Source organism: Sus scrofa, chromosome 12 (genome assembly GCF_000003025.6).
Source record: "Sus scrofa isolate TJ Tabasco breed Duroc chromosome 12, Sscrofa11.1, whole genome shotgun sequence".
In the NCBI taxonomy this organism is placed as follows: Eukaryota; Metazoa; Chordata; class Mammalia; order Artiodactyla; family Suidae; genus Sus; species Sus scrofa.
Window position 1 is genome coordinate 59,153,677 of NC_010454.4, and position 27,791 is coordinate 59,181,467.

The 27,791-nt window shown below is 47.3% G+C and overlaps 1 protein-coding gene and 1 long non-coding RNA gene across 3 annotated transcripts; one reads left to right on the forward strand and one right to left on the reverse strand.

The window, feature by feature from the left end:
- On the forward strand, positions 4,395-27,791 carry LOC102164714. The gene is made up of 3 exons (XR_001299414.2): positions 4,395-5,663; positions 13,487-13,571; positions 26,986-27,791. It is a non-coding gene; the product is annotated as an uncharacterized LOC102164714 (long non-coding RNA).
- Positions 17,582-19,165, reverse strand: UBB (ubiquitin B). Of its 2 annotated transcripts, none has more exons than XM_005653994.3 (2): positions 18,834-18,942; positions 17,582-18,424 (listed from the first exon to the last, which is right to left on the reverse strand). In XM_005653994.3, the coding sequence occupies exon 2, from the start codon at positions 18,416-18,418 to the stop codon at positions 17,729-17,731; it is 690 nt and encodes a 229-aa protein (XP_005654051.1). In that variant the 5' UTR covers positions 18,419-18,424; positions 18,834-18,942; the 3' UTR covers positions 17,582-17,728.

Here is a 27,791-nt window from a genome sequence, read left to right on the forward strand (position 1 = left end):
TGCATCTGACACACATACTCACTCCCTGCCCTCGCTGTCGCCAATTCCTACCCGTCCATCATCTCTATTATTATTACTATTTATTTCTGGCCGTGCCCATGGCATGTAGAATTTCCTGGGCCAGGGATCAAACCCACACCACAGTAGTGACCCAAGCCACTGCGGTGACAATGCTGATCCCTAACCCTCTGTGCCATAAGGGAACTCCAATCATCTCTCTGTTTTTTCCCTTCCTCTGGGCAGCTTCTTCCAGATCCTGGACTGGGTTAGGGATCCCCACTCTGTGTCCCATGACACTCTGTATTTCTCTGTTCATAACTCATTAGCCATTGTTAACATTTATTTAATTGGCTGGTTTCATCTTTAACAACAGCAAATACCTTCTAGGCAGTCACTGTGTGCCAGACACTGCTCAGTACCTGACATGTAACTCGCAGAGCAACCTTATTTCACAGATGAGGAAACTCAGGCTGTCCAAGGCCACACGGCTGGGAGATGACAAAGCAAGGATTCGAATCCACAGCCGTACCCTCACCCCTCGAGCTCTCCAAGAGGTGAGATCTTGCTTTTTTTGCTGCATCCTCAGCACCCAGCGGAGGGCCCAGCTCCCAGCTGGTGCTCAAGAAGACTTTGAATTACACTCACAATGCAGGGGGCATTACTGTGCTGCTGGGGGAAAATTAAAAAGGGGAGACCCTCAAGTCCTTCAGAGGTAAAACCACAGCAGTCACAATTGGGCAAATAACCCTAGCTGCAAATGATATTTATAAGAAGTTGTCACATTACCAGTCATCAGGGAAATGAAAATCAAAAACCACAAGGAGAGCTATAATTAAAAAGAGAAAAGGGAATAGGAATTCCTTAAGTTCTCGTCATGGCACAGTGGAATGAATCCAACTAGGAACCATGAGGTTGTGGGTTCAATCCCTGGCCTCGCTCAGTGGATTAAGGATCTGGCATTGCCGTGAGCTGTGGTGGAGGTCGCAGACCCGGCCTGGATCTGGCGTTGCTGTGGCTCTGGCATGTGTGGGCTGGCAGCTGTAGCTCTGATTGGACCCTTAGCCTGGGAACCTCCACATGCCCCAAGTGCGGCCCTAAAAAGCAAAAAAAAAAAAAAGGAATTCCTGCAGTGGCAGTGGCATGGTGGGTTAAGAATCAAGTTGCAGTGATTTGGGCAGTTGTGGAGGCACAGGTTCTATCCCCAGTCTGACACAGTTGGTTAAAGGAACTGGCAGTGCTGCAGCTGTGGCCTAGGTCGAAGCTGTCGCTCAGATTCAATCCCTGGGATACAATCCCTGGCCCAGGAACTTCCATATGCTGTGGGTGTGGCTATAAAATTAAAAAAAAATAAAAGACAGATAATAATAAGTGTTGGTGAGGATATGGAGAAGTTGGACCCTCATACACTCAGATGGATTATAAAATTCTGTGCAGCCACTTTGGAAAAGTCTGGCTGTTTCTCAAAACAATTAAACATTGGAATTCCTGTTATGGCACAGCGGAAACAAATCTGACTAGTTTGCATGAGGATGAGGGTTCGATCCCTGGCCTCTCTCAGTGGGTTAGGGATGTGGTATTGCCATGAGCTGTGGCATAGGTTGCAGATGTGGTTTGGGTCCCACATTGCAGTGGCTGTGGTGTTGGCTGGCAGCTGTAGCTCCCATTTGACCCCTAGCCTGGGAACGTCCACATTTCGCGGTTGTGGCCCTAAAACAAACAAACAAAAAATTAAACATAGAGTTAGCATATGAGCCAGCAATTCCACACCTAGGTATGTACTGAAAAGAAATGGAAACATATACCCACACAAACACGTGCTCACAAATGTTTACGGCAGCATTATTCACAGCATTATTTTGCAATAGCCAAATGGAAGCAGCCCAAGTGCCCATCGCCTGAGGAATGGATAAATAAAATGTGGTCTCTTCACACAGTAGAATAGCATCCAGCCATGAAAAGGAATGGAATAGTGATACACGCTACGACATGGGTGAACTTTGAAAAAATGAGGCTAAATGAAAGATGCCAGTCACAGAAGATTTCATATTGCATGATTTCATTTATGTGAAATGTCCAAAATAGGGAACTCTATGGAAACAGAAAGCTACATTAGGGACTTCCGTGGGCAACAGGATATGGGGGGTCATGGGGAGCAAAAGTAAAGGGCTTCTCTGGTGGCGATGAAAATGTCTTCAATTTAATTGAGATAATAGTTGTAAATACGCCAAGGACCATTGAATTGTACACTTTAAATTGGAAAACTATTTGTGAATTCTACCTTAAAAATTTCAGAATAAACCTGACTAAGGAGGTGAAAGACTCATATGTTGAGAACTATGAAACATCAACCAAGGAGTTTAAAGAGGATTCAAAGAAATGGAAAGATAGTCCATGCTCCTGGATTGGAAGAATTAATACTGTAAAAATGGCTATACTACCCAAAGCAATCTACAGAGTCAATGCAATCCCTGTCAAAGTATGACATTTTTCAGAGAGCTAGAGCAAACAATCCAAAAATTTACATGAACCATAAAAGGCCCAGAATTGCCAAAGCAATCCTGAAGAACAAAAACCAAGCAGGAGGCATAACGCTCCCAGATTTGAGACAATATTACAAAGCTACAGTAATCAAGACAGTGTGGTACTGATACCAAAACAGACATACAGACTAATATGGAACAGAACAGAGAACCCAGAAATAAACTCAGACACCTATGGTCAATTAATCTTCAACAAAGGAGGCAAGAATATAAACTAAGAAAAAGTCTTTTCAGCAAGTAGTGTTGGAACAACTGGACAGCTGCATGTAAATCAGTGAAACTGGAACACACCCTCACACCATGCACAAAAATAAACTCAAAATGGCTTAAAGACTTAAATGTAAGACAAGACACTATAAAACTCCTAGAAGAGAACATAGGCAAACAGCCTCTGACATCAACCATACAAATGTTTTCTTAGGTCAGTCTCCCAAGGCAACAGAAATAAAAACAAAAATAAACCAGTGGGACCTAATCAAACTGAGAAGTTTTGCACAGCAAAGGAAACCATAAAAAAAAAAAAGACGACATACAGAATGGGAGAAAATAGTTTCAAATATGCAAATGACAAGGGCTTAATCTCTAAAATATACAAACAACTTATACAACTCAACAGCAAAAAAAAAAACAACAACCCAATTGAAAAATGGGCAGAAGACCTGAATAGACATTTGTCCAAAGAAGACATACAGATGGCCAACAGGCACATGAAACAATGTTCAGCATCACTAATTATTAGAGAAATGAAAATCAAAACTACGATGAGGTACCACCTCACAACGTTCAGAATGGCCATCATTAATAAGTCTACAAATAACAAATGCTAGAGGGGGTGTGGAGAAAAGGGAACCCTCCTACACTATTGGCGGGAATGTAAATTGGTACAACCACTATGCAAAACAATATGAAGCTACCACAGAAAACTAAATATAGAACAACCATATGACCCAGCAATCCCATTCTTGGGTGTATATCCCAAGGAAACGTGCCTTGAAAAAGACACCTGCATCGGTATGTTCATTGCAGCACTATCCGCAATAGCCAGGACATGATACAAACTATTACATTTTGAGCAGATAAGCAATGAGATCCTGCTGTTTAGCACAGGGGACTATATCTAGCCACTTGTGATGGAACATGATGGAGGATAACGTGAGAAAAAGAATATATATATATATGTGTATGTATGTATGTGTGTATGACTGAACACCATATGTATTGACAGAACACTGTAAATCAACTATACTGGTAAAAATTAAAATCTTAAAAAAAAGTTCAGGCAGCTCCCATCACGGCGCAGCAGAAACTAGGAACCATGAGGCTGCAGGTTTGGGCCCTGGCCTTGCTCAGTGAGTTAAGGATCTGGCGTTGCTGTGGCTGTGGTGTAGGCCGGCAGCTGTAGCTCTGATTTAACCTCTAGCCTGGAAACCTCCATATGCCGTGGGTGCGGCCCTAAAAAGACAAAAGACAAAAAAATAAATAAATAAAATAAACAATTTCAGGAGTTCCCATTGTGGTTCAGAGGCTTAAGAACCCAGCTAGTATTCATGAGGATGTGGGTTTGATCCCTGACCTTGTTCAGTGGGTTAAGGATACTTGGGAGTTCCCGTCGTGGCGCAGTGGTTAACGAATCCGACTAGGAACCATGAGGTTGCGGGTTCGGTCCCGGCCCTTGCTCAGTGGCTTAACCATCCGGCGTTGCGTGAGCTGTGGTGTAGGTTGCAGATGCGGTTCAGATCCCGCATTGCTGTGGCCCTGGTGTAGGCCGGTGCCTGTGGCTCCGATTCGACCCCTAGCCTGGGAACCTCCATATGCCGCGGAGCAGCCCAAAGAAATAGCAAAAAGACAAAAAGAAAAAAAAAAAAAAAACCTGGGCATACTTAACGTAAATTCTAGAGAGAGATGGGAGAGAGGGGTTCAGAGTCTGGAAAGTGGGTAGTGCTGGCCTTGGAGTGAAGAAAGGGTCAGACTTGGGGTAAATGAGGCGGACAAGCGAGAGCCTGCACCTTTACTTCTCCCAAAACTTGGTCCAAAGCCTGGGCTGGGCCTGTTTACTGGTTAGAAGCAGCCTCTCTGAGCAGCTTTGCGTCTGAGTCTGACAGAAAAATAGAAATAAGCCAGCTTAGGAGTCAGGCTTCCTGGAACAAGGGAGACAGACTGGAGACTAGCCGAGATGGCCCTGGCCTTTAGAGTGCCTTCTGCAGGAGAAGGGGACCAAAGTCCTGCTGGGTGGGTGGAGGCTGCCTGGCCTGGGAGAATCTTCTCAAGGAGCTGCCCCTTCCCACACTGCCTCTGCACCCCAGAGGCCACTGCTCAGCCAGGCCCACATGTGGGGCTTCTCTCTCAGGACCCAAAATAGCTACACCCAGGCTCGGGGTCAAATCTGGGAGCCCAGGCCCAAGCCCAGAGCCTCCGGGGAGTTTCCCCAACTTGAGCTGGCGCTGGGCCCGTTTTCAACAGTCCCAGCTATTGGCTAATGGATGTCCGATTTTACTATTAAAAGAAAGATATTCTGTCTTCTGGAAGACAAGAATAGAGAAAGCGGAGCGGAGAGGCAGAATTGAGATAAAGACGCCTCCGGTCGCAGAGACGCAGTTGAGAGGGGTAACAAAGACACAGCCCGAGGCCTGAGATCCAGACAGGCAGGCCAGAACCAGCGACGGCAGCCACGACAGGAGAAACACCAGACGCAGACAGAATCAGCCTGGCAAGGATGCATCGGATAGCCTGACTGAGACCAAGGATGACCTGGGCTGCGGTCGAGCCAAAGGACCTGCAGAGGTTTCAACGGGCTCGCCTTTGCGCAGCCTTGCCCACTGCGGGAATCCCGGGCTGTGCCTTAGCCACGCCCACACCGGGACTCCTCCTCTCCGCGCCTTAGCCACACCCCTCATGGGACCCCGCCTCCATCGCGACTCAGCCACGCCTCCACCCCATGACTCCTCCCCTCCGCGCCTCAGCCGCGCCCAAACTTGGGAACTCCACCCCCCGCGCCTCAGCGTCGCTCCCAGCCCGGGTTACCCAGTTCCCTCCGTTTGCACCCCCACCGCCCCTGCCCGGGTGAGTCCCCGCCCCTTTCCCCGACCCGCCACCAGGTGTCCGCGGTCCCGCTGGGGCTCCCAGGTAAGGACAGCGCAGGAGCGCAGCCGAGCCTCCCCTCGGAGGCCGCACTCCCCTGCCCAGTCACAGCGCCAGGCAGTGGAGGAGTCTGGGCTGCGGCCCTGCCTCGCTCTGAGGCAGCAGGTGTGCCCTGGGCGGGGGGCACTGGGAGCACCTGCCTCCGGCCCCCTGGGCGCCCGGCAAAGCTGGACTTGCGCGCTGCAGCCCAGGCGTCACAGGCACTTACTTTTTTTCATCTTCACCTCCACCCTGGGAGGTAGGTCTGTGGGCGTCTCCGTTTCAGAAAAGGGGAAACCGAGTCAGAGAGATGAAGTGACTGGCTTGCTCTGGATTACAGCATAGTTCGCGAGTGGTGGCGGGGGAAATTTGAACCCGGGTGGTCTGTTCTCAGTTTGCATTCCCGTCTCTTTTTAAAAAAAGTAGTTTATTGTAGTATAATTTACACCCTTAAGTTTTTAAATGTGCTTTGGAATTTTTTAATTAAAGTATAGTTGATTTTTCAGGTGTACAGCTCAGTGATTCGGTTATGATCTATATATAGATATGTATAGATATCTTCCTTTTTTTCAGATTCTTTTTCTTTATAGATTATTACAAGATAATATAGTCCCCTGTCCTATACAGTAGGTCCTTGTTGGTTATCTATTTTATTTATTTATTTATTCATTTATTTTGCTTTTTGTTATAGGGCCTTACTCGCAGCATATGGAAGTTCCCAGGCTAGGGGTCAGAGCTGCAGCTGCCAGCCTACACCACAGCCACAGCAACGCGGGATCCAAGCTGTGTCTGCAACCTACACCACAGGTCTCAGCAATGCTGTATCCTTCACCCACTGAAGGAGGCCAGGGATAGAACCCACATCCTCAGGTATGCTAGTCGGCTTCCTTACTGGTGAACCATATGGGAATTCCTAGTTATCTGTTTTATATATAGTAGTTTGTATCTGCTCATCCTAAATTCCTAATTTATCCGTCCCCCTCTTCCCCTTGGGTAACCATAAGTTTCTTTCCAGTGACGGTGAGTCCGTTTCTGTTTTGTAAATAAGTTCATTTACAAAATGAACTTGTATCAGTTGTATCATTTTTTTTAGATTCCTCATATAAGCAATATCAAATGTATTAGTCTGACACTTCATTTAGTATGAGTATCTCTGGGTCCACCCATGTTGCTGCACATGGCATTATTTCGTTCTGTTTGATGGCCGAGTAATGTTCCATTGTATACATGTACCACTTCTTTATCCATGCATCTGTCCATGGAAACAACCAGCTTCCACGTCTTGGTTATTGTGAATAGTACCACATTGGGGTGAACATTGGGGTTCTTGTTTCTTTCTTTCTTTTTTTTTTTTGTCTTTTAAGGGCTAAGCCCACAGCATATGTGCTGAGACCAGCTCAGCAGGATGGGGCTGAAGAATGGGTGCTAGGGAACTTAAGGAAAAAAGTTGTAGAACGTTCAAGATGTAGAATGTTTTGATCCCCCTAAAATGTGCTCTGGTGGCCCTTTGCCCGAGCCTCCCCCACCACCATGCTCTGATGACCACTGATGGTTTCTGTCCTCACCATTTCCCCTTTTCCGGATGTCATGTGAGTGGAATCACGGAGCATGGGTCACCCCTGGCCTCTTTGAAGGTCTCGAATATCGTGCTCTTGCTGCAGTTGCCCTTGGCGGCGTCTGCCCCCCACCCTCACCTCCTCCGGGCCCCTAGACTTTGAGGAAGGTGTGTGGCCCTGCCTGGGCTCCTGCAGGCCTGGAAAGGGAAGGATGTCTGAAGGTGTCGTGGCCTCTTTACAGACTAGGTAGAAATTTATTTCTCAAGGTTCTGAAAGCTGAGAGTTCAAGTCAAGGCCCCAGCTTGGTCGCCTCTTCCTGACGCAGAGCCACGTCCTCCCTGCGTCCTCTCCTGATGGAAGGGACTGTATTGCTTTGGGTTTCCTGGAAGAGGTGACATCACTCTGGGTCTCTTTTGTTAGGGCCCTGGTGGCATTCCTGAGGTTCCATCCTCCTGAACTCAGCACTCCCCAAAGCCCCACCTCCTAAGCCTGTCTTCTTAGGCCTTGGGATTTCCTCCGCTGAGCTTTGGAGACGCACAGACATTCAGGCCTCACATTTAAATGCCGTAAACTCCTGGGTTCTAAGGTCTTCTCCTTCCTCATTTGAAAACAGGACTCCGATGTCATCTTACCTCTCCTGTTACTGTTGAAAATCTAATGTCAACGGGTTTTTGTTCCTTTATTTGAGATCTCCTTTTTCTCTCTGGAAACTTTGAGAATGTTCTCTTGGTTTCTGATATTCCTAAATTTCCCCCAAGTGATTCTAACCATAGGTTTTCCCTTCCCTTTTCTCTTTGATATATGTCATCTTTTTTTTTTTTTTGTCTTTTTTTTTTTGTGTTTTCTAGGGCCGCACCCGTGGCATATGGAGATTCCCAGTCTGTAGCCACCGGCCTACCTCAGAGCCACAGCTGAGCTGCATCTACGACCTACACCACAGCTCATGGCAATGCTGGATCCTTAACCCACTGAGCGAGGCCAGGGATTGAACCTGCAACCTCATAGTTCCTAGTCGGATTCAACCCCTGAGCCATGACGGGAACTCTGACATAGTGCATCTTTTTAAAAAAAATTATTTTTAGGAGTTCCTGCTGTGGCTCAGCAGAAATGAATCTGACTAGTATCCATGAGGATGCAGGTTCGATCCCTGGCCTCACTCAGTGGGTTAAGGATCTGGGGTTGCCGTGAGCTGTGGTGTAGGTCGGAGATGTGGCTCAGATCTGATGTTTCTGTGGCTGTGGTGTAGGCCGGCGGCTACAGCTCCACTTTGACCCCTAGCCTGGGAACCTCTACATACCTCGGGTGCAGCCCTAGAAAAGACCAAAAAATATATACTTTTTTTTTTTTTTTTGTCTTTTTTTTACTATTTCTTGGGCCGCTCCCACGGCGTATGGAGGTTCCCAGGCTAGGGGTCGAATTGGAGCTGTAGCCACCGGCCCATACCACAGCCACAGTAATGCGGGATCCGAGCCGCGTCTGCAACCTACACCACAGCTCACGGCAACGCCGGATCCTTAACCCACTGAGCGAGGCCAGAAATCAAACCCACAACCTCATGGTTCCTAGTTGGATTCGTTAACCACTGCGCCACGATGGGAACTCCCCCCAAAAATATACACTTTTAATGAGGAATAACGATCTGTGGAATGCATAGATCATGTGTTCATATTTCATCTTTTTTTTTTTTCTAATTCCAAGAAATTTTTCTCCATTATGTCTTGGGATATTTCCTCATCTCCATTTGTGTCTCCTTCCAGGACTCCTGTTTTCTGAATATTATCACTTCTACTCTTATGCCCTATATCTCTCAGCGAAGATATATAACCTCTGCTATATTTTTTCTTCCTTTGTTCTTTCTTTTTTCCTTTTGGGGAATTTCTGTTACTTCAGTTCACTAATTTATGCTCCAGCTATCTAGTTCTTCCATTCCTGAGACTACCTGAGGGAGTTACCTGATGGCCTGGTTAAGGATCCAGTGTTGTCCCGGCTGTGGCGTGGCTTTGCTCCCTGGCCAGGGAACTTCGTGTGCTGTGGGAGGGGCCAAATAAATAAATAATTTTTTTTTTTTTAAAAAGAGAGGATATCTGAATATTGTTGAATATTGTTCTTAACTATTATGTATTCAACTATTATGCACTGGTTCCTTTTGATGTTTTTGTGTTCTTTTTTTTTGGTCTTTTCTAGGGCTGCTCCAGAAGCATATCGAGGTTCCTAGGCTAGGGGGTCTAACTGGAGCTGCGGCCTACGCCACAGCCACAGCAACATGGAATCCGAGCTGTGTCTGCCACCTACACCACAGCTCATGGCAACTCACTAAGCAAGGCCAGGGATCGAACCGACAGCCTCATGGTTCCTAGTTGGATTCGTTAACCACTGCGCCACGATGGGAACTCCATGATGTTTTTGTGTTCTTGTTCCAGTATCTTCCTTATATCCTTTAACTTGTCTATTAGTCTAATTTTAAATGTGTGTTCTGAAGATAATACACTGTGCAGCTTTTCTCTTGAAAGTGGTGATGCCGTTAACCTGAGGGCTCTGACACTGTCTCCACGGGGATAGTGTCAGAATTAGTTAAGTTGCAGGACTCCCAGCTCGTGTGGATGAACTGCTTGGTGTTGGTGGGTGGGGAACCCTCACATTTGGGGACCAGAAGTGTCAGCAGTGAAGGGATGTGAGTGGAGGAGCCTGCCCTGCTGTGTCCTCTGGGCTCTACCTGCTCTGTCCGAAGGCCCCCAGGAGCTGGGCCTGGGAGGAACCCCAGGGGGACGCCCCAGGAAAACACAGCCCGCCCCTCCTCAGCCCCGAGACGCCACCCCCCGACCCCAGCCTGTTTTCACACTTTGCCCTCCAGGGGGAGGCAGCCACAGGAGCTCTCATCCCAGGCCTGGGTGTTTGAGGGGGATGAGTAGGCAGTTTCAGAATCAGTCTGTCCCAACCTGTTTTTCTCAGCTTCTCCCAAAAGCAGGCGGTCTGGGCAGCCCTGATTTGACTCCCAAAGCCTGAGACAGAGATCAGGCCACTGTGGGTGGGGGGCGCTGGGGGGCAGGCACCGGTGTTCCAGGCGGTGGTGTGGGAGGGGCCATCCCCATGCCCCCAGGAGACTTTCACACCCTTCCCTTCTTGGCCGGAGCCCAAAGGCCGCCTGACCACGACCTGGCTTGGTAGTTATCCTCCTCGGTGCAGGGTCTGTTCCACTCCATGGCTGCGTTTGTCTGGGCAGCTTCAGCCCTCGGCCCGGAGTAACAAAGACCGATGTTATTTCTCAGATAGCAGGCTTCAGAGTAAGTCTCAGCAACACCCTCATTTTCTTCGGAGAGGTTTGGCCCCACCTTTCCAGATGGAAGAGGTGGTATTTGCTGGTTCCTGGGCGTACCCCACAAACCACGCCCCCCAGAAAGACAGTATCAGAGTTCCCAAGTGGCTCAGCCGGTTAAGGACCTGTTGTTGACACTGCTGTGGCACAGGTGCCTGTCACATGCAAGGCTCAAAAAAAAGAAAAAAGAAAGTCTGTGTTTTCCACTTTCCGCCCCTTGCAAGAGCCTGCACACATGCTTTCTCTACTTGGTAGGATGTTTTTTGTTTGTTCTTTTGTGTCCTGGCCACACCCAAGGCATATGGAAATTCCTGCGACTGAATCCAGGGATTGATCCGACCTACACCGCAGCTACAGCAACACCCGGTCCTTAACCCACTGCACCACAGAGGGAACTCCCTGTGGGGTGTCTTTAGGCCTGGGCCCTTATTTTGCTGTATATTTCCGGGAAAGGAGACCCCTTTCAGGCCCTGCTCACCCGAGCCCAGGGCCCTGCGTGTGGAGCCCTGCTGTGCTGCTCTAGCCTGAAATACAAGCGGGGAGGGCAGAGCTGAAGTGAAAACAGTGAAGTATTTTAGGTGGATGACATCAGCCTGCAGGGGCGCAGCCTCTTGGAAGAAACCAGAACTGCTGGCTTCTCCACCCGGCTCCTCCTCGTGCTTTTACCGTAAAGAGGGGACCAGACAGCAGGGGCTCAGCCCCGGGGGAGGCCAGGAGTGGGCAGAGGGTGAGCAGGGCAGACACTCCAGCCCTGCCGCACCCCTGCAGCCCAGTCTTCTTGCCTCTGGAGGGCCCCATCTTCCTAAGCTGCCTGCCCCTGCCCCTGGGTGGCACAGGGCCGTCTTCCCTCTCCGGGTCCTGGCTCTTGTGGGGGCAGCAGCCATGTCTTCCTGTCAGCTTTGCCAGGCTGCTTCCAGGAAGAGCTGGGGGAGGGAGAGGAGTAGGATTCTCTTCAAGGGCATCAGAGCTTCCGAATTAAAGTGAAAGCATGCGGCCTGGGCCTGGGCTTCTAAAGGAGATGAGATGACACTCAGGCCTGATGCTCAGAAAACAGCTTTCAGGGGAGTGGAGGTGGGGTGGCATGGGGAGCTGCTGCTGGTGTTGGAGCTGCCACTAAGCCACTCAGCTGGTGTGTGGAAAGGTCCAGCGTGATGATGGGGGCAGGGCATTCTCTCGGAAGTAAGGCCTTCCTTGGAGAAGCCCCAAGGCCCCTCTCCCTCCCATATGCTGGAACTTTGCTTTTGCTGGATGCACCCTTTAAAAAAAAAAAAAAAGCAAAGAAAAAAATACACAACGAAATTTATCCTTTTAATCCTTTTTCAGTGTGTGTAAGATTCAGGGGCATTCAGTATGTTCATATTGTTATGCAACCATCACAGCTGTCACCTCCAATTTTTTTTTTTTTTTTTTTTTTGGCCTCACCTCCAGCAGGCAGAAGTTCCCAGGCCAGGGATCAAACCTGAACCGCAGCAGCAACCTAAGCCACTGCGGTGACAACACTGGATCCTTAAATGCCAGGCCACCAGGGAACTCTAATTCATTCTTATTTAAGTAAAAAAATCAATACTGAGATAATGGGAAATATCCTAAATTGAGTACATTTGGATTGTAGGATTAAGAGATGCTTTCTTTTTCTTTTTCTGTATTCCTCAAGTTTCCTACACTGAGTATGTATTACTTTCATAATTAGGAAAACGATAAAATTATTTTAAGGAAAAAGTGGTGTCCCCACTGTGAATTATTATGCAGACATGAAGGAGATTGAAGTAAATCTGTATATTGGGGCCTGTATACACATCAGGTGCTAGTATGGACACCGATGTCCAGAGGGACACCTACGTCAGAGGGACACCTATGACCTGTGTTCTCACAGTGTCCTTATGAACTGGTAAGTCATGGTCCCATTACGCCTGATTTACCTCCGTTCCACTCTTTTGGTTCTTTCTTGCTCTTCAGGCCATAATACCATTCTTCTTCTTCTTCTTCTTTTTTTTTTTTTCGGCCACATCTGAGGCATATGGAAATTCCTGTGCCCGGGATCGAATCCAAGCCAAAGCTGTGACCTACGTCGCACCTGCAGCAACCCCAGGTCCTTAACCCATGGCGCCACAGCAGGAGCTCCTCTCTCTGCTGTTCTTGAACTTAAGCTTTCTGTTTCCTTAGGACCTTTGCTCCCTTTGCTTTCCTCTGCTCCCTTTGCCTGGAATACGCTTCTCCCGGGTGTCAGGTTGCAAGGCCCTTATTTTCTCCAGGCCTTTGCTCAAATGTCGTATTACCTGTGAGTGTTTCCTTGATCGCCCAATGTCCGTTATTCTGCTTTATGTTTTCACTGTATTACTTGCCATTATCTCAAATACGATGTACTTACTGACGTGTCTGTCTCTTGTTTTCTTTATTTTTACTTTTTTGCTTTTTAAGGCCTTACCTCCGGCATATGGAAGTTCCCAGGCTAGGGATCAAATCAGAGCTTAGCTGCTGGCCTGCACCACAGCCACAGCAACTCAAGGATCTGAGCCACATCTGCGACCTACGCCACAGTTTATGGCAACGCCAGGTCCCTGACCCACTGAGTGAGGCCAGGGATTGAACCCCCATCCTCATGGATACTAATCGAATTCGTTTCTGCTGCGCCACAACAGGAATTCCCTCTTGTCTTCTTTAATATGAGTTCCATGAGGGCAGACTTGGTCAGTTTTGTTCAAGGCTGCATTTCCAATGCTGGAAATACAGAAGACACTATTTCTTGAATAAATGAATGGAAAAATTGCCTCTTTCAGTGCTTTCCTCTGGGGGTGTAAGAAAGGTAGGAGAAGGATTTTCATTTTTTACTGGATACTCCTATATATCATTAGATGTATTTTATCAAGAGCTTGCATCACTTTTGTATTTTAAAAAGTCAATCAGCTATTTTTTAAAAAAATCAAATGTCCAAAATTTACTATTATTTTGTCTGTTAACAGCTGCTTGAAGACAAGCCAGGTACCAGCTGACTAAGAACAACTTATGGAAGAAACATTTAACCTGGAAACTTTTATCCATTGCCCCGTGAGTTGGAAAATATTTTCATGTATATGGTTCTGTATTTGTGTTGGTCTATTTTAGCAGTAGACTATCCAGACCCAGTTTGAGGCCTGGAACCAAGGCAGCAGTGCTGGGCTGGGAGATGGGAGGAGTCTTGGCTGCAGCAAGACTTCTTGAAGTGAGAGACGTGAACTGACTGAAAAGTGAAAAAAAAAAAGTGAAATTGGAAAACAGTGGGTTGAACATCATGCAATCAGTTCCTTTAAGGCAGAACTTGCGGGAGCCTTCCAGATGGTCTCCAAGGAGATAACAGACAACTTCCTGAGCTCTTGTGACCACGGCCTCCTTCTCACAGTGGTCATAGCGTTTGGAGGACAATGTTTGGACAACACTGATACCAGGAATTTCTGAAGACAGGGAGTTCCCCTTGTGGTTCAGAGGCTTAAGAACCCAACTTGTATCCATGAGGTTGCAGGTTCAATCCCTGGCCTCACTCAGTGGGTTAAGGATCCTGTGTTGCCACAAACTGCAGGCACAGGTCACAGATGTGGCTTGGATCCAGCATTGCTGTGGCTGTGGTGTAGGCTAGCAGCTGCAGCTCTGGTTCGACCCCTAGTCTGGGAACTTCCATGTGTCGAAGGTGCAGCCCTAGAAAAAAAAAAAAAAAAAAAGGCCTTTCTGAAGGTAAAGGTCCTCCTTAAGAGGAGTCCTGGGAGTCCCCTGGTGGTCTAGCGGTTAGAGCTCAGCGCTTTCACTGCTGTGGCTCAGGTTCAATCCCTGGTCTGGGAACTGAGATCCACAGCAAGCCATGGTAGGTGTAACATGGCCAGGACAGGAGGTGCTAGGATAAATTATAGGGGTTGGAAGAGACCTACTAGCTGGAGCGAACATCACCACTCAACTTCTCCCCCCCCCACCCACGGCATGTGGAAGTTCTTGGCCAGGGATCAAACCTGTGCCACAGCAGCGACCTGAGCCACCAGGGAACTCCATCACCACTCAACTTCCGATGACCACAAAAAAGATGGAGCAATAAGGGCGAATATGGGATCAAGAGTATAGGAAAAAAGGAAAATCTCAAAACTTATTTCCCGGTTAATATTGTTGCACTAAGTGCAAGATCTTTCACAGAAATCACCATTTGTCCAAAGCTCCCATTTGGAGTTGGTGGGGCCTGATTGGACAAGGGAGCCATGACTTAGTTGCCCCTTCGGATTGAGGAGTGAGGACAATGTCACTAAAATGAAGGTTGAAGTTCAGTTAAGTCTCATGAGATGTACTTTCCAAAGAGGATGAAGTAGAGATTGCTGCAAAGTCTCCTCCGTCCCGTTGGGCGTGCCATCTGGCCTCTGGACAGCATGACTTTGCCGGCCCTTGGACAGGGGCTGCGTGTTGTGAACACTGCTGTGTTGTCAGTGACTTCAGACTTCCCGGAAGCCTGGGGGCGGCAATTAGAAAATATCTAGAAAGCAGGTGCAATACGTCTCCCTTCACAAGGACACTTTACTCTCCTGGAGCCACCAGGGTTAAACAGCCCCCCCCCCCCCCCCGACCTGCACGCTTCTGCTCACATACACACCTTTTTCTAGTTTTTCTCACTGTCTTCAAGTGTTCCAGGCCACTTCCTCTCTCTGCCATTCTGTTGAACTGCTGCATTATCATGACTTAGCTGCTCCCCTTTGATGGACGATTAGGTCATTCCCAATTTTATTATTACAATGGCATTGTAAGCACTAGGCAGTTATTTTGTTCTAAGCACTTCACTTGTAATCCCCGTAACTACTCTGAGATGGGTGTAAATCACTTCAGGGATCGTTCTGGAAAGTAAGAGATCCCAAGAGAATTAGAGCAACAGCCGAAACCTTTTTTCCTCAAGGGATTCACAAGACTGCAGACCTGGAAAGCCTGCCAACTCATAGTGATTTGGCACAAAGGACATACAATGGTGCAAGTCCTCTTGCCCAAACCACTAGTCTTCACTTAGCTATTCAGTGGGACTGCCTTTATTTTTTAGGTTTATTAAGTGTAAAGCATAGGAAAGAACTTTTAACCCTCAAAACCCATCTTTACTAGCAAAAGGCCTAATCAGCTAGTTAAGCGTAGCAGAAAGGCTGTCCTATAAGCACTAGTTTGAGGACATCCTCAAGGGAAAGGGACCTAGTAAAACTTCATCAATTTTCTGAGTCAGAGCTGTCATTGGAGTCCAGTCCTTGGTTTGCCCCTAACAGAAACTAGGCCTTAAAACAAAAACAGAAGCAAGGACACACACACAAAGCCTTTTGGGACTGGCAGGACATAACCTTCCAATCTCACAATAAATCTGTGTTCCCTTAATTCTAAGAAAGGCTTTTTTTGGGGGGGGGGTGGGACCACAACTGCAGCATATGGAAGTTCTCAGGATTCTTTCAACTGTGAGCCACAATGAGAACTAAGTTGAGGCTTTTGAAAAGCTTCATGTCTCATTACCATCTTCCTTTCCCTTTTTTTTTTTTGGCCATTGAAGGCATAAGGAGTTCCCAGGCCAGGGATCAGATCCAAGCTGCTGTTTCGACCTAAGCTGCAGCTGCAGCAATGTTTAATCCTTAACCCAATGTGCCTGGCTGGAGATCCAGCCTGAGTTCCAGTGCGCCCAAAAGGCTGAGGATCCAGTTCCACCACAGTGGGAACTCACTCCATTGTTAACCAAAAGTTTGATATAAACTCCATTGTTACTGATAAGTTTGATAGAAGCAGCTTTTCCTGCTTTCTCGCCCTTTCCTTCTACCACTCCAAGAAGTTGAAGCATTAATTCACTAAGCCTAAAACAAAGCCCTGTCTCCAGAGTCTAACTTGAGGAAAAGTAAGTATTCCTATTTTTACATACACACATTTTTTTGGCTGCACCCACAGCATATGAAAGTTCCTGGGCCAAAGACTGAACCCACAACTGTGTTGAGCTGCTGCAAGGACACCACCAGCTCCTTAAACCCACTGCACAGGGAAAACCCCTTAATTGTTCCAACATCTTATGTTCAGGTAATCAAATGGATTTCTAGAACAAAAATTTAAGAAGCTAATGCTAGGGCAACAGTTCCTAAAATTATGGACTAAGCTTTTCTCAGGTACACCTATAATAACAGAAGTTGTTTCCAGATGTGGGGCATGCCTTTCTACACCTCTGGGTGATTCTTACCACTAATGTTGCACTTGTGGTTACAACAGCTCTAGTACCAGAATAGCTACTTCCCTAGCATAAAGTTGAGAAAACCAGGTGGGCTTCCAACTTCCTCCTCTGCTTTGCAAGCCTCTCCTCTCTCCCAGTTTTGTCTCAAGTTGAGAACCACCACTGATTTCCATTACAGAGAAGTGACTGAAGGAGAAAAAGGTTGAGAATAAAGCCTTGTAGAGTACCTTGTGCCCAGAGGTTCTTACTCCCTTAGTTTTATTCATATTGGAAATACAGTGTCTAGCACTTAGTGGCATGGGAAAACAAAAAAAGCTCGTGTAGGACTTAGATTTTTCTTACAATGAGGTAAACCTGTTATTAGGAGCCATCTTAATTGGCTAACACCAAAATCAGCAAACTGCCTCAGATAGGATACCCTTCCTAGCCTGTTAACTAGGGCTCCACTTGATTCTCCTATCAGTTCATATAAGCAAGGTTCTATTTCATTTCCTACCATTCAACACTTAACTGTAATGCCCTAAAGAGGAAACAAAAAGCTAACAGCCAAATAATCATCTTAAGACTTGAAAACAATTGAGAAGCCTTAACCAAAAATACTCTAGAAGTCTTAATTAGGTTACTATTTGAGAAACAGGCAAGTATGCTTTCCCTCAATATGCCTTCATACTCCAAAAATTTTAAATGGCTCACACTTGGAAATAGCTTTAATTACAGTAGAATCTTACCTGACTTGTAAAAAACCCTGGACAAAGGACACAGTTCGTACGCAGTGTTTAACCAAAGTCAAATGACTTAATTATGGTCACATGGACAATCTCAAAGTTGTTAGGAGCCTCTACCACTACATAATTTCCGAACAGACAACAAATACACTACCATGCAACAAAACCTTTATTAACATTTTGGACAGGTTCAGCTATTACTGAAACTGGTAATTTCTAAACTTAAATTGGGGCAAATGGCTAGAGTGCAGAGTAATGCCATCAGTGGGCATTATGAATGCAAGACTGGAGAATTAGCAGCCACCCCTCAGACGGAGGACCAGATGGAGAGTGGACTCTTTCTGGATGTTGTAATCAGAAAGAGTGCGGCCATCTTCCAGCTGCTTGCCTGCAAAGATGAGCCTCTGCTGGTCAGGGGGAATGCCTTCCTTATCCTGGATCTTGGCCTTCACATTCTCGATGGTGTCACTGGGCTCCACCTCCAGGGTGATGGTCTTGCCGGTCAAGGTCTTCACGAAGATCTGCATACCACCCCTCAGACGCAGAACCAGATGGAGAGTGGACTCTTTCTGGATGTTGTAATCAGAAAGAGTGCGGCCATCTTCCAGCTGCTTGCCTGCAAAGATGAGCCTCTGCTGGTCGGGGGGAATGCCTTCCTTATCCTGGATCTTGGCCTTCACATTCTCGATGGTGTCACTGGGCTCCACCTCCAGGGTGATGGTCTTGCCGGTCAAGGTCTTCACGAAGATCTGCATACCACCCCTCAGACGCAGAACCAGATGGAGGGTGGACTCTTTCTGGATGTTGTAATCAGAAAGAGTGCGGCCATCCTCCAGCTGCTTGCCTGCAAAGATGAGCCTCTGCTGGTCGGGGGGAATGCCCTCCTTATCCTGGATCTTGGCCTTCACATTCTCGATGGTGTCACTGGGCTCCACCTCCAGGGTGATGGTCTTGCCGGTCAGGGTCTTCACGAAGATCTGCATTTTGACCTATAGAGTTCAAGAAAACGTACTGTATCACCTCACGATGTTTCACTATTCGTATCTAACCAGTTCTTTGGAACGACCTATTACTCCAAAATGCCTTGAAGAGATTAAGGTCCCTCACAAACCTCCCCCGATTTTGACTAGACTACGCGAGAATGAAGCCACCGAACACACGATTCCTTAGTCAAGATGTCAATCAAAGCAGGGTGGAGAATAATCGCAACTGCTTGCCCAGACCAGGATCCAAATCTTTCTCAACTGCTCCAGATACTTCGTTAGGTTCGCCGCCGCCAGCCCCCAACGTCCCCCTAACCTAATGACGGTAGCATTGAAATTCCCGTTGGGAGGTGGGTGCGACACCCTCTCCACGTCAGGATTCGGAACAAGGTTTCCAGAAGCCCGGCTATACTACCTCTTTCCCACCTTCCCCCCTGGGGCAGACACGATGGAATCTCCCTCGCTTAAGTGTCCGTTGACCTCTGCGGGCGCCCGCGCCAAGCGCCCCCGCGCCCCACACGTAAACAAGGCCCGCTCTTCCGCAAAGGCCGGCGCCGCGTCAGCGCGCCTCCCCTCCCCCACCCCGCCCCGCCTGAGACCCGCCGGGTCGCCCGCCCCGGGAACCCCTCTCCACTGCTCCCCACGCTCACGGGCGAAGGCTCAGTACCTGTGAGTGAAGGCACAGACGCTGTGAAGCCAATCACACCGAATCACCTCGACCGCAACAGCGAAACCGCCAACAATGCCAGTCGCTTCTGAACGCTGCGGCTCGGCGGGGCCGAAATTTATGCAACGTCTGTTGCGTCACTCATCACGCTTGCGTAGGCGCCGTATCCGTGCGCTGCTGAAAGTAGTTCCCTCGGCCTCACCTCCGCGACGCAGCGAGGCCCCTCAGCGGAGCCCTGAATTCCTCAAACCGGAAGAAAGGATCCTAAAAAATTCAGCTCTCCTCTCTTCCAGGTTGTTCTGCTCCTCCTTTAGGAAAAGGTAGGGAAATGATCAGGCGGATGAATTCGAGTTAAGGGGATCTTCCTCGAAAGCTCTGGAAACTTCCTTGCTGCGCCGGTGCTGATTGGTGAGGCGTGGGAGGCGAGGCCGGCGCTGATTGGTGGCTCGGCTGTTGCTGGGCTCCCTCCGGGGTGGTTCAGCGCCGACGTTGCTAAGTAACTGAGTGCGCGTGCGCGGCAGAGGCGCGCCTTCGCCGGAGACGCGTACTTCCGGCGGGAGGGGGAGGAGGGGTGCTTTGCTCCCGCCACGGAGGCCCGGACCCCTCCAATATTGTTTTCGGCGAGGAGACCGCCGGCTCTGCGGCGACTTATCGAGAAAGCCACCCGGCCCGGTCAAGAGAGGTCCACGACCTGGGCGGTGATGTCTGCCCTAAAACACAAGCCTCCGCATCACACAGGCTGGTTTTTAGTTGTCTGTAGAGCAGCGTTGTTGCGCTTTAGTCACGCTTTACTGTTAGGATGCTCCGGCCTTGTCTGGGACGACGAAATCTAGACATCGTTGATGGGACACGCTGCCGGGCCCGGGGTCTGCCCGCACCGCGGAGGACCCCCCTCCCCACGTCCCTTCCGCGGAGGGTCTCCCCTCCCCCACGTCCCTTCCGCGGAGGGCCTCCCCTCCCCCACGTCCCTTCCGCGGAGGGTCTCCCTTCCCCCACCGCGGAGTCCCCGGTTCTCCCATCCCCCCAACTCGCGGGCCCTGGCCCGCTCCCCGCGCCAGGTGACCCTGTGGCTCCGGCCAAACCCGCACATCCCCTCCCTCGCTGCTGTTCAGCCTGGTAGGGAGAGAAATATGTGGATTAGGGGCCTGAAAACCCACTTGAAGAGGCAGCATTCGGGTACAAGAAATAACCAGTCTCTTTAGCGTTCCGTTACTGTGTTGGTTGTGCAAGCGACGTTAAAGGGGCGTGTTTCCCTGCGCCCCGGGTGTGGCCGCCGGTCGGCAAGGAAGGTGAGTAAGGCAGGCGTGTTTGGACCGTGAGCCCTGCAGCCCCGCGTCTGAGTCATGCAGGTGGGGTGTAAATAAACATGCCCATGGCTGTTTGTCACGTGACATCCGCCTTCCTAAGAGGTGGTCTGAAGATGTGCTCAGTAGTACGAACTAGCTAGACACCACTGCAGAAGGTCGTTAGTCAGGAAAGGACAGCATTCTTTTTTAATGACTCTACCCAGTCTCCGATGTCAGGACAAATACTGAAGAGTGCTGCCTGGGAATGTTTATTTTTTTGGGAGCTGCTGGCTCTTGGCAATCACAAAGAGAAACTATGCCCCCCAGTTCCAATCAGCGTCTCTGTTCACGTTGCTGCTGTGGTCACTGTTAACAGATTTAATAAGTTCCTCCTAACACAGCAGCTCGCCGACAGTGGGGAGGTTGGGCTCGGAAGGCTCACCGTTGCTCAGACAATGACAAGGATTGAGAGAGTTCAAATTTCTAAGCGTGTCCTTTAGAGACTGTGACATCGGATGTACTGTATGGCAGGTATGTTAGTTTCTGCCTAGACAGCTCTTAAGTTAAATTTATTACAACTTGAATGATAGGAGATAGAAATAAACAGTTGCTTTAAGATAATTTGGATTGGGAGGTAGTTAAAATGTTTGTTGTAAAAAAAAAAAGAAAAAAGAAAAAAGGCGTTCCCATCGTGGCTCAGGGGAAAGGAATCTGACTAGCATCTATGAGGATGTGGGTTGGATCCCTGGCCTCACTTGGTGAATTAAGGATCCTCCGTTGCCTTGAGCTGTGGTGTAGGCTGGCAGCTGCAGCTCTGATTTGACCCCTAGCCTGGGAACCTACATATGCCGCAGGTGCGGCACCCCCCCAAAAAAAAGACAAAAAAAATATTTATCATACAAAGTACGAATTTTTATTTTTATTAACCTAAATAGTAGTGAGTAATGAGCCTGTTTCACCAATTAGCAGCTCCTCCTGAGTCATACATGGGAATTGGTAGAATGATCTAGAATGTAGGTCTCAAGGTGTGATATGATGACTTCACTGGGAAATCTAGCAGTTGCCAGAAATAAATTAGTCACACAGTTTCCTGGTTTAATGTTTACCAAAGGTCATTTGTAGTCTCAACAAAGCAAAATGTTTTCAGAAGGGAGGCACAGCCTTCCCTGTATGATAAACAAGATGAAATTTCTATGGCCTATTTATAAATGGAACTTTTAATAATAACATCATTTCTGGTAATAAGTTGTAAAAGGTAGTTGGTAAACAAGTTAAAGAATAGAATGAAAAAACCCCAAAGATCAGGAATTTGGAAATCTGGCACAATACTTGGGGCATTGTGCTCAATGAATGTTTATTCAGTAAAGTGCAATTTGTTCATCTGGGGGGAGGGGCTACTGTGACAGCCTTAGACACTTAAAATATAAAACATTTAATATCCATAGAAAATTTTTCTTTTCCTTTTTTTTTTTTTGCTCTTCTGGGCTGCAACCACAGCATACGGAGGTTCCCAGGCTAGGGGCCAGATCTGAGCCGCGTCTGCAACCTACACCACAGCTCATGGCAGCTCAGGATCCTTAACCCACCGAGCAAGGCCAGGGATCAAAGCCTCAACCCCATGGTTTCTAGTCAGATTCGTTTCCACTGTGCCACGATGGAAACTCCTTTTTTTTTTTTTTGTCTAGGCAGTTCCTTTGAAAGAAACAGAGGAGTTGATTCTGAGATTCAAAGTGATTTTTTTTTCTTTTTGGGGCCAAACCTATGACATTTGTTAGTTCCTGGGACTAGGGGTGAAATCTGAGCTACAGCTGCCAGCCTATGCTATAGCCACAGCAATGTGGGATCCAAGCCACATCTGTGACCTACATCACAGCTTATGGCAACACCGGATTCTTAACCCACTGAATGAGGCCAGGGATGGAACCCATGTCCTCATGGATTCTAGTTGGGTTCTTAACCCTCAGAGCCACGATGGGAACTCCCTCAAAGTGGATGTTTTTTACTTGGCTAGATGGTAAGGCACAGTGGGTTAAAGGATCCAGTGTTGCCGCAACTGCAGTTCAGACCTGCTTCCTGACCCAGGAACTCCATATATTCCCGGGCAGCCAGAAAAGAAAAAAAAAAAATGGGATTGGTCTGTGGTTTGTTATTTCCTTATTTGGCAGTTTATCTCAACAGAAATATGAGACTAGCTCCTAATTTCTTAACAGCAGATTAGAAATTCTGATATTGAATGCCCAAATGAACACAGATCAAAATTTATATTGTCTTTATGTTGGGCCTCAAAATTACAAAAATCTGTCCATTTGAAATAGCTTCTTAAAGGTGCTCTTCCTAATAATATTACAAATACCATATAATCACCACGTAATTTTATTAAATCTTAACATATTCCTATTTTGCTTCAGCTTAAAAATTTTTGTTGTAAAAAGATGCAAAATTTACCATCTTAACGCTTTTTTTTTTTTTTTTTTTTTTTGCTTTTTAGGGCCACAGCTGGGGCATATGAAAGTTCCCAGGCTAGGGGTTGAATTGGAGCTGCAGCTGCCAGCCTACAGCACAGCCACAGCAACGCCGGGATCCAAGCCGTATCTGTGACCTATACCACCACTCACAGCAACACAGATCCTTAACCCACTGAGCGAGGCCAGGGATGAAACCCACGTCCTCATGGATCCTCATCAGGTTCGTTACCACTGAGCCACAACAGGAACTCCAGGGAAAAATTTTAAAGGCAGAGAGGAAGCAGAAAATAGAAAATCGTTGGTAAATAATGCCTTTTTTTTTTTTTTTTTTTTTTAAGAGGAGGATACCCTCCTCAGGGGAAGGAAGGGGTGTGTCCACAGATCACCTCCGAGTGCTGATCGGGGTCTTCCAGGTTGTCTGGTGAAAGGTCCCATCCCTGGGCAAGCTTGGAGCTGCTGCTGGGTTAGGTATCAAGTCTTGGTTTGCTGCCCTGGGGGCCTGTCACAGGTGCCATTTGGGGGGGTGTGGTCTCCTTTTTAACACACGCTCCTGTGGTCATTCATGTATGTTTTTGTGTGAACATGTATTTTAATTTCCCTGGGATGAATGCCCAGTAGTGTAACTCCGGGGTTATATCATAAGTATACGGTTGAGTTTTTAAGAAACTGCTAAGCTGTTTTCCAGAGGGGCTGTATTTACCCTCCCACCCCCAGTGTCTGGGAGATGCAGTTTCTCTGCATCCTCACAGCATTTGGCATTGTCGCCGTGTTTAATCTTCACTACGTAATACTGTGTAGCGATGTTTCATCATAGATTTAGTTTGTGTTTCTCTAATGATTGATGATACCGAACATAGTTTCATGTGCTTATTTGCTATGTGGATATTGTTTTTGCTGAAATGTATGTTCATGTCTTTTGCCCATTTTGTAATTGGATTGTTTGCCTTTTTACTGTTGGGTTTTGAGAGTTCTTTATATACTCTAAAACAAATTCCTAGAAGAAAATACAAACGTTTTATTCCAGTCTGTAAGCTGTCTTTTCACCTCCTTGATAGTGTCTTTTGAGGTTTGTGATTTTTATGAAGTCCCAACACCCTGCCTTCTATCCTGCTTCCCTGATCTCTTCCACAGTCACCCCCATTTCACCTCGGCAGGGAACTTGACGTCACCTAGAACTGACTGATCTCTGCTTAGATCTCAGTGTTCAACTCTCTGAGGCCCACCTCTCGCGCTTTCTACCTTGTTGACATCTCTGCAAGCCTAACACCTGCAGTTTCCCAGTTCTCGGTTTTCTCCTCTTTAGCAGGGACTTTCACAGAGCAAAATTTTAAATTTTGATGACGTCCAAATGGGTTCTTTTCTTTAATGCATTGTGCTTTTGATGTCATGTCTGAGAACTCTTCCCCCAGGGCTAGGTCTCAGGGAGCGCCTGTGTTTTCTCTGTGCATGAGTCTCTGATTCGTTTTGAGGTTTAACTGGAGGTTTTGTCACCTCTGGATGTCCACTTCCTCCATCGTCATGGAAACACTGTCTTTCCGCCATTGAATCCCTTTTGCACCTTTGTCGAAACTCCAGTTGGCTGGGTTTGTTTGGATCTGTTTTAGTTGCCTGTTTTTCTAAGGAATTCCCTTTCCTGTACTAGTCCCTTCTCTCTTCTCCTGGAGGTTAACTCAGTGCTGAATTTGATGTTTACCAACTGCAGGAACCTTTTGAAACTAACAGTATGCATTTATGTTTCCATAAATATTACGTGTTGCTGTAGACCCAGTGCTTCCCCCAGAATTCCTCTGTTGAAAACGAATCCCCAACGTGATGCGGAGCCTTTGGAGGCGATTAGGCCCTGAGAGCAGAGCCCTCAAGAGCCGGGGTTAGTGGAGTTCCCACAGTGGCTCAGCAGGTTAAAAACCTGATTAGTATCCATGAGGATGTGGGGTTGATCCCTGGCCTCACTCAGTGGGTTAATGATCCAGCATTGCCACAAGATGTGGCACAGATGTGTCTTGGATCCGATGTTGCCATGGCTCCAGTATAGGCTGGCAGCTGAAGCTCCCATTCTACCCATAGCCTGGGAACTTCCCTATGCCATAGGTGCAGCTGTATTAAAAAAAAAAAAAAAAAAAAAGACAAAAAAAGACTGGGATTGGCGCCCTTATAAAAGATCGCAGAGCCCCCTTGCCCCGTGTAAGGACACAGGAGGTGGGCCTTCACCAGACACTGATCTGTCAGCACCTTAATCTTGGACTCCCAGCCTCCAGGACTGTAACCAGTAGCCTTCTGTTGTTGATAAGCCACCCGCTCTATGGCATTCTGTTAACAGCAGCCTGAACAGACACATGTTTTATATAAATGGTGTCATTCTGCAGTTTCCTTTTTTTAATATTGTCTTTGAGATTTAGCTGTGTTGCTAAATCTACTTTAGCTGCTTCGCTGCTGTGTAGTGTCTGCTGTGTGAAGATGCTGTCATTTAACATGAGCTGTTGCTAGTTTTCACTGTTACAAACAGAACTGCTAAAAGCACTTTAAATTTTTATTTGACATTTTATTTTATTTTTAAAAATTGTGGTAAAGGACACAACTTTTCCATCCTAACCATTTTAAAGTGTCCAGTTCATTACGTACCTTCACATTATTGTGCAACCGTCACCACCATCCATTTCCAGGACTCTCTTGATCATGCAAAACTGAAACTGTACCTAGTAAACAGTAACTCCCCAGTCCATCCCGCACCTTTTCCCTGGTAACCACCACTCTACATTCTGTTTCTGTGAATTCGGCTATTCTAGGTACTTCACATAAATGGCATCATGCAGTATTTGTCCTTTTGTGTCTGGATTATTTCACTTACCATAATGTCCTCAGGGTTTATGCATACTGCAGCAGGTGTCAGAATTTCCTTCCTTTTAAAAGCTGAGTGCGAGTTCCCTGGTGGCTCAGTGGGTTAAGGATCTGGTGTTGTCACTGCTGTGGGCTCAGGTTGCTGCTGTGGTGAGAGTTTGATCCCTGACCCAGGAACTTCTGCATGCCATCGGTGTGGCCAGAAGCAATAGTCGAATAATATTCCATTCTGTGTGTATACCACACTGTATTCATCCATTCATCTGTTGATGGGCTCTTGAGTTGTTTCTGTCTTTTGGTTGTTGTGAACATGGCGTACAGATAATCTGCTTGTGGGGCCCTGCCTTCACATCTTTTGTGTATCTACTCAGAAGTTGGAATTGCTAGGTCCTGTGATAATTCTGCTTTTAATTTTCTGAGAGACTACCATACAGTTTTCCACAGCAGCCGCACCATTTTGCGTTCCCACCAGCACTGAAAGCGTTCGTACATAGCCTTACACAGATGTGTCAGGATGCCTTCAGGTGTGTATGCCTAGGAGATAGATAGCCCAGGAGTAGAAGCGGACCGTGCACCTTAAGCTTTACTGAGCTTGGCCGAATTGCTCTCGAAGTGGGGGTGCTTGGAGTCCCTCCAGCAGTGCAGGAGCGTTCCCGCAGGGCCGTGTCCGCAGCAGCCCTCGGTGGTGTCAGACTCTTGAGGTTTGGCCGATCTGACGGGAAGGTTGAGAAAACAAGATTTACGAAGTCCTCTCAGTTCCCTTTATAAATAGAAGCCTCTTTGCTTTCGGATGGGGTTTGACTCTAGGGAGGGGACACGGCAGAGGCAGGTCTGACAGTTTGGTCGTTGGGCCGTGAGAGGCCCTTGTGCGAGGCTCTAAGGAGCCTCTGAAATGGGACTTGTGACTGGTGTTTTGGTTTTGGTTTTTGTCTTTTTAGGGCTGCCCTCAAGGCACATGGAGGTTCCCAGGCTAGGGGTCAAAGTGGAGCTGTAGCCGCCGGCCCACACCACAGCCACAGCCACAGCCACAGCCACGTCAGATCCGAGCGAGTCTGCGACCTACACCACAGCTCAGGGCAACGCCGGATCCTTAACCCACTGGCCAGGGATCGAACCCGCGTTCTCATGGATGCTAGTCGGGTTCATTAACCTGCTGAGCCACGACGGGACCTCCAGTGACGTGAGACTCTTAATGGGGGGAACGCGAGGGTGCAAATGAGTGCTGGCTTAGCTCCTACCAACAACTTGCCTTTACAGTTTTTAGTAACTTATTTTTAATTAAAGAATCGGGTGACTCTGTTACGTTTTCCACAGCTCCTTTGGGGAACCTAAGGCAGTGGGCTGCAGCAAGAAGAGCAGGAGACGGGATCCCGCATGACTTGACCGGATTCCCAGCTGGATTTCACGACAGCCCCGGGACTGTGTATTATTAACCCTAACTTCCCTCTCTGCGAAGAACAATCGTAGACCCGGCGTCTTCCTGCCTTGTCGAATTGGGAGTCCTAAATTTAGGCAGGTCATTTGGCACTGAGCCGGTAGTGAGAAAATGTCATTTACCATCGCTTTCTCTTTGCTGTTTTGCTTGATTTCCTTTGCTGTTTACAGAGCTGCCCTTGGAAAGACTGGTATTTTCTTTTCTTCCAGTACCTTTCTAGGTAATTCTCAAACTTAGTCAGTGAACCAAGAAATTGAGGCTTATCATACCAATTTCCCAACCTGTTAGAAAATTATACTAGGTATCCAGAAATAACTAGGCAATAGTAGCTATTATTGCTTGGATAAATAAATTAATCTTGCACTATTCTCTTAGACTCCAAGGAGCTATTCATTTCTTTTTCTGGTTACTATTGACTAATTCCCAATTTGTTTTTTAGGGTCCAGAATTTAATCTGAGATTTCAGTGACATTTAAAATTTTTATTTATTGTTTTTAATATTTGCTGTCAAGTGAAAAGAACAGAAGAGCTACACAAAAGATATAGATAAGTTGATGTGTTATTTTTGTTTGCTGTGCCTCATTATGGGAATTGTCTTGAAAGCAGCCCTTTGCACCTATTTTGCTGTTGTGGGGTTGGCTAGTATATCTTCTGATGGTTAGTAAATCTCTGATGCATAAAGGAA